This window comes from Prunus persica, chromosome G6 (genome assembly GCF_000346465.2).
Source record: "Prunus persica cultivar Lovell chromosome G6, Prunus_persica_NCBIv2, whole genome shotgun sequence".
NCBI classification, from domain to species: Eukaryota; Viridiplantae; Streptophyta; class Magnoliopsida; order Rosales; family Rosaceae; genus Prunus; species Prunus persica.
The window spans coordinates 22,689,516-22,696,000 of NC_034014.1; the positions used below are offsets into that span (position 1 = coordinate 22,689,516).

Consider the following 6,485-nt stretch of genomic DNA (forward strand, 5'->3'; position numbering starts at 1 on the left):
AGAACCCATAGCCAAATGCGGGCCTCATGTTCATCCGGCCCAATATCACCAATTGCGACCAACGACGAACAAACAGAAAACCTACTAGAACGACGTCGTCTGCTCAAATCTTCCCTTTATAAAGACAGCCAGAAAAAACCCTAGCCAAACCCTAGGAGAGCGAAAATGAAGTACAATCCCCGCGTCACCAGCTCTAGGCGGAAGAACCGCAAGGCTCACTTCACCGCGCCGTCGAGCGTGAGGCGGGTGTTGATGAGCGCGCCCCTCTCCTCAGACCTCCGCGCCAAGCACAACGCCCGATCCATGCCGGTGCGCAAGGACGACGAGGTCCAGGTGGTGCGCGGGACCTACAAGGGTCGCGAAGGCAAGGTTGTCCAGGTGTATCGCCGAAAGTGGGTCATCCATATCGAGCGTATCACCAGAGAGAAGGTCAACGGTTCCACGGTCAACGTCGGCATCAACCCATCGAAGGTGGTCATCACCAAGCTCAGGATCGACAAGGACCGCAAGTCTCTGCTCGACCGCAAGGCCAAGGGTCGCGCCGCTGCGGACAAGGACAAGGGCACCAAGTTCACAGCTGAGGATATCATGCAGAACGTTGATTGATTTCATTTTGGTTTGTGTTTTTGTTAGTAAGATTAGCGACAGTCAAATGAGCTTTTATTGTAAGCACTTGAATTTTCATTATGCATTGATGGATTTGGCGTTTAATGATCTCTTTGAGGGTCTTTTGAGGCATGGATCTTGTCCTCTTTTTTTATGCTGTGCTATTCCTGGAAATAGTTTTTGGATTTATTTATTTATTTATGCCTATATTATATGCTTTCATTTTGATTTTGATTCTGATTTTGATTGATTGCTGGTTTGTGATTTGCCTATATTATATGCTTGGCATGTTCATATTATACACGTCTTGTGGCATGTTCCTATTACTGTCAAATGATGAGTGCTTTATGCTCTTGAAAATTAAAACAAAATTTGTGTTTGTGGTGAGCATTTCTTTATAGTCGTGGATTCGTTGTAGCTTCAAAATGATCTTGAATTAGCAAATCTTGGTACTTTATCAGCAGTCTGCATAAATAATTGCGTTTGCTTTTCGCAATCTATAAGTATTCACCTCTCTATCTCAATCTCACTCATCGATGCATCGTTGTATGTTTTGCCTTATGAAATTCGTTGTTTAGTTTTCACCTCTGGTATTGCGCTTGTATCATATAATATTTGGTTCCCTGTTGGATCATTTCCTTGCTGTTTTTTGAGATCCAAACTTGGTATGATATTCAGTTCCCTGTTGGATCAACTTTTTGTAGGATTATATTATTCTAGGCAAGTAACAGATCCTACTACTCATTTCTTTCTAGCTCGCTCGTTCAACCCTCTACTTAAATTTGTCTAGTTCACCCATCTCATTCTCCGTAGTTATGTCCCACTCTGCAAATCCCTTGCACTCAGTCTGCTAGGCACAACTTACGGCCGACAGCTAATCCGACTGTGTAGATGGCTCACGGCTGCCAATAAAATAAGATATATTATGAAATTTGAACATGCATTGAGCACGGCTATTTGCAACTCAACTCTCCCTAGCTATTCCGAACAAATTGATTTGAGTCTTCACCTAACACTTGAAACGATGACCACAAAGAGTTTAACTTGTATCAGTATCCTAGTTTATTTATTTATTCATTATTTTTGTGTTTTTTTAAGTATCCTAGTTGCTGATTCTTGCTTCTTAGCGTCGTGGCTGAGTTTGTTTATTGGTTCAGAATGTTGTTTTATGTCCAAACTTTGTTCCTCTCGTTCGACTTTTGGCATAGTTTCTTGTAGTAGCAATAGGCTAATGCCACTTATTTGAGATAAAGGCTTTATAAGAAACTAGAAAGAAACTACCCACAACTAGGGCAACGTATAGTTTGTTGGCAAGATCAATTTTGCATTTATAAAAACCATTGGAGTTACTTTCGGCAGGTGTATTCATTCAAACAGACAAGTAGCATATCACCTGGCACAACATATGTAAAAAAATTCTCTATCAATCAGAATTCTAAGGTTTCTCCATACAACGAAACTAGAATGTGCAACGCCTTGGCGACCTACAGTCATAAGCCAAAAGAATATAGAGAAAAAGAACAAAAGGGGACAACGGTAGAGCCCGAGCATCAAACAATCCATCCACAGTGATCAAGGACTAGGAAACATGTTTCTGTGGAAACTAATTATTAAGTGCTCCTCTCAAGAGCCAGCCAAAAAATTGAACCAGGTATTACGTTCCAGCAAGGCATCATTAACGCCTAAAAATCACGGCTTGAGGGCAATGGCCACTCCAAACCTGGGATTTTTGTCCAGGGCCTTGGTGTCGATCTCCCCAGATATTGTCACCAACGACTTTGGTATGACCTCATGCTGCAGGAGGGCCCCCAGCTTTCCATGATTGTTGAGCTTAGCTTTCACTACAGTCAGAAGATCAATAGCATATGACCCTCCCACTGTGAAAGTGTTCTCGTTTGTGGAAAACTTTCTAGTGATCTCTCCCACAGTAGCAGTCCTCTTCAACACATCCAGAAAATGCACATAAGATGCTCTTATACTGTCTCCCTTGTCACCCCTGAGAGAGAGAGAGAGGGAGAGAGGATATCAGAATATTAAGACTAGAAAAGTTCCTACCGTTCTAAATAGTTACAACAAAAGAGAAAGAAACAAAAATTGCTTACAATAACAGAGTTTAAACTATTGTCTTTGATTATGGTTATGGTACAAACACTTACAGAATTATTGAAGCAGACTGGTCTGGTTTGTTCACGCTAATTCCAGCAGTGTACTTTGTAAAGTTTCCAGAAGTAGTGTCATAACCCCCTTCTGCACCAAATGCAATGGTTGGGGTACCAATTGTGGCTGAAAAATCAATGGCTGGTGATTGATTCAAGGCAACGGCTGTAGTGAAGGTTGCATGGTCATGGAAGTACTGAACCTCCAACTACAAAATAAAGGCCAAGTAATTATTATATCATTAAGCACAATTCCCAATATAGAGATTTATTAGTCTAAAGATCCCAGATTTTATACCTTGCCAGAGTTATGATCAGGTATTTTGAATGAAGCAATAGTCTTTGTTGATGGGACAATCTCATTGATCGTGAAGGTTGTTGAGATCTGCCAAATCGAGAGAGAAAAGTGGACATGATTAAAACAACAAGAATATTGCTTGTAATATATTCAACAAACGACGCAACCCACATTTGATTCTGTGTCAACTTTGACATCAACCACAGTGTTCTTGTACTTGTATTGTGTCACGATGTCCCCAGTGGAAAGTCCTCCTTTCTTCACCGCTGTTGACGTGAGGGCCTAAAAGGGGCAAAAAGAAGAGGTTTGGAACATAAACTTATATTATGGCTCAAATAAAAAGGAATAAACTCACAAGACAACTTCCAGGAAGAGACACAAAAAACCAACACTACTATAATCTCAAGGTTTACTTGATCTAAAAGAGTTGTACTTTCCACTATTAATCAACCTGAATACTAAGCAGCCAACAGTTTTATTGCCAAACTAACATTCTAACTCAAGCTTTTGAAGCTTCAAAAGGGTAAACTTAGGAATTTAAATCTGACCAGCATGGATCTTGAAGCATAGTAGGAAATGAAAACTATGAGTTGTAAACATGAATTCAAATAATAACTGTAATGCTAATAATAATAACAAATGATGGACACAACTCAACATAAGAAATAAGATATCCCTTCCAGCTCGCTACACAAGAACTGTAAGGATTGACACTTCAGGTGTCCACTTTCATGAAGCAAATACCAAAAGTATAGAAGGTACTACGAGCTTAAGTTTTGAAGCTTCAAAACAATATGGCTTAAATATTAATCAGGGTGAATCTTAAAACATAGTTGTGAGATTTAGCTTTTAATATCATTTTAAATAGTAACTAACCATATTCTCTGCACACAAAAGTCTAAACCTATAATAGAATGAGAAAAATAAAATAGCTGCACAGGGAGCGACAACAAAGAGTAACATCTTCCAAAACCAGGCAATCCGCAGTTAACAACACTGCACATGCACACATGAATAGGAGGAAGATTGAGGCATTGTCATGAGAGTAAATGATATGTTTTTTTAACAAAAATCCCAAAAGAGAAGAACTTCAAGCACAAAACGCATGAAAACTTGACAACCCCTCCCCCAATCCATCCTCTCCAATTTTTCAGGAAAAACAAAGATAAGGACATACATAACTGTTCAACAGCAGAAAGGACAAATTGTACACCAAAATTTAGTATTCCAACCTCAAAAGAATTTCTAGATGCAACAACAGTTTAAACATACTTATCAAATGCTTATTAAGTGAAAGTTGCAAAGCAAAAAAAAAAAAACGTGAAATATAAAACATAACTTATAAACAATTATAATATAATATAAAAGTACTGAATGGGCATAACTGAGTTCCTTGGAGCACAGCTACAAATCACAGAATGACTCAATCATCAAATGCTTAAGACTCCATTTCGAACAAGATGATAAAAATAGCATACGATTGCCAATATCATCTAACTAAGGAAAAAGGAAAAAAAAACACCGATCCAAACCCTAAAATACGATCCAAAAGGTACATTTCTCAATTATTCAATTAGATATACACATTTTCTGTGCCAGTGAGGCTAAATACATATCAAATCAGAGCTTAGAGTGCCTACCACACCGGCATCGCTGTAGGTGGAGACGGTGAACTTCTGATCGGAGTTGTAGTCCTTCGTTAGAAGATCTGCAAACAAAGCCAAAACGCAGCGTTTTCAACAGAAAATTACGTAATCGAGTCAGCGCATAACAGTACAAAGACGAAGAGGAGAAGTGAGTGATCAGTAGAAAAACCGATTCTTTACCTTTGGCTTTTTTGCCGATGTCGGAGAAAAGTCCAGGTCCCTTGCTCATCGTTGCAGAGACGGACAGAGAGAAAGAGAGAGAGTCTGTAATTTTGGGGAAGAGAGAGAGAGAGAGAGGTGAGGAAGCGAAAATGAAAATGCGAAGAGCTTTGCTTTGTTTATTTTCGTGGTGGCAAGTTTGTGCTCTTATCAACGGTTGTCATTGTCTCCTGCTGCCACGTCTCTTTCCAACCGTTGGATTTCAATACTCCAAACCTCAGGTACTCCTTTCTGCTTCTTCTCTTCTTGATTTGTGGAATTAATTAGTTATTAATTTAGGGTCAAGAAATAAAAATCAATGATTTGATGATTAACTTAACAAAAAATTATCAGATGAATCACTAATAATTTAATTTTTCACAAAGAAACACACAGAAGTTAATTTTAAGAAAATTCGAGTCATAAATAGGTTAATTTTATGAAAAATATAAAATAGGGAAATTCATGGTACAATCTTCGTTGGGCTCACAGCCACATGAATGAAAAGCTAATCCAATTGAAAGCACTTTGGGCCTAAAAAGGAATTAAAGTCAAACTTTTCATCGGCCTGCTTGTAGAATTATAAAATGATACGATGGCAGAAGTTTTTGAATCAAATGAAGCAAAGCAATGCCTTATCAAACACGGCCATGTTCAAATTGAATTCCAATCCAAATAGGTCAAAGAGGATGTTTCTAAGGGAAAATAGGGATGTGGTGTTATTAATTATAGTGTTAAATACAAGTGAATGACATGATAAGTAATAAATAGATACATACACATGTTATAATATGAGTGAATTGATAACACTACGTGACGGTGTGACGGTCACACTGAATAATTTCTCGTTTCAAAGTTGCCTATTTAGCTAGCATGTCTAACTAACTACGAGTTGATATTTTAATTGTAAATTACACAAAGTTTGATGCTAAAGTAAGCATGAATCATGATTAATAATGTGTTAGGAGGATTATACACGTTTGAGAGATACCTCTTTTGTTTGTAGTTAATTGCATGCTATAGCTTGTACAACATTTCAAAGGTTTGACTTTGATCAATCTTATATGCATGCATAACAGGGAGTGGGAGATGCTGAAAAATTTCGGACCAAATTGCCTCAACATTTCGCATGACCTTTGGTGCAACTGCAACTTTGTGTTTGTGACTTGAAAAAGTTGAAACCAAGAATGATGACGTAGTCCTTGGGAAGGGGTTAGACTGTGGTTGCAGAAATTGCTGGTACTCTTCTTTTGCAAGGAATTAATATTAGAGATATTTAGTCATATATCTATTTTTTAATATTAAAATTATAAATAAATCATACACAATTTAATTTTTATAAAAAAAAATCCAAAAAAATAATTGATCATATTGAATTTAATTTTCATTATTAAATTACTTTGATACCCTATTGAATGTTTTGGGCTTTTTTATGAGGTTTTGGGGTTGGATTTGTTTTAAGAAATCAATTGTAGTTTTGTATTTAAAAGAAATTATAATCCTTTTTTGTTATGTTATAAATGGGCTTTGAATGTATTTCTAAAGTCCATTTCATATAGAGTTTTTTTAATAATTCGGGCT

At 37.5% G+C, this 6,485-nt stretch overlaps 2 protein-coding genes across 2 annotated transcripts; one reads left to right on the top strand and one right to left on the bottom strand.

Moving 5' to 3' along the window:
* Positions 1–827, top strand: LOC18774284 (60S ribosomal protein L26-1). Its single transcript, XM_007206044.2, has one exon. The coding sequence runs from the start codon at positions 166–168 to the stop codon at positions 604–606; it is 441 nt and encodes a 146-aa protein (XP_007206106.1). The 5' UTR covers positions 1–165; the 3' UTR covers positions 607–827.
* On the bottom strand, positions 1,934–5,170 carry LOC18773026 (mitochondrial outer membrane protein porin 2). The gene is made up of 6 exons (XM_007205640.2): positions 4,887–5,170; positions 4,701–4,768; positions 3,232–3,342; positions 3,061–3,147; positions 2,763–2,971; positions 1,934–2,602 (listed from the first exon to the last, which is right to left on the bottom strand). The coding sequence occupies exons 1-6, from the start codon at positions 4,933–4,935 to the stop codon at positions 2,296–2,298; spliced, it is 831 nt and encodes a 276-aa protein (XP_007205702.1). The 5' UTR covers positions 4,936–5,170; the 3' UTR covers positions 1,934–2,295.

Coding starts and splice junctions, on each gene's coding strand:
- LOC18773026 (XM_007205640.2), bottom strand. CDS start 4,935: ATGAGCAAGGGACCTGGACTTTTCTCCGACATCGGCAAAAAAGCCAAA. Junction 3,343..4,700: donor CCTACAGCGATGCCGGTGTG/GTAGGCACTCTA, acceptor TGCCCCTTTTAG/GCCCTCACGTCAACAGCGGT. Junction 2,972..3,060: donor CTGATCATAACTCTGGCAAG/GTATAAAATCTG, acceptor TTTATTTTGTAG/TTGGAGGTTCAGTACTTCCA.
- LOC18774284 (XM_007206044.2), top strand. CDS start 166: ATGAAGTACAATCCCCGCGTCACCAGCTCTAGGCGGAAGAACCGCAAG.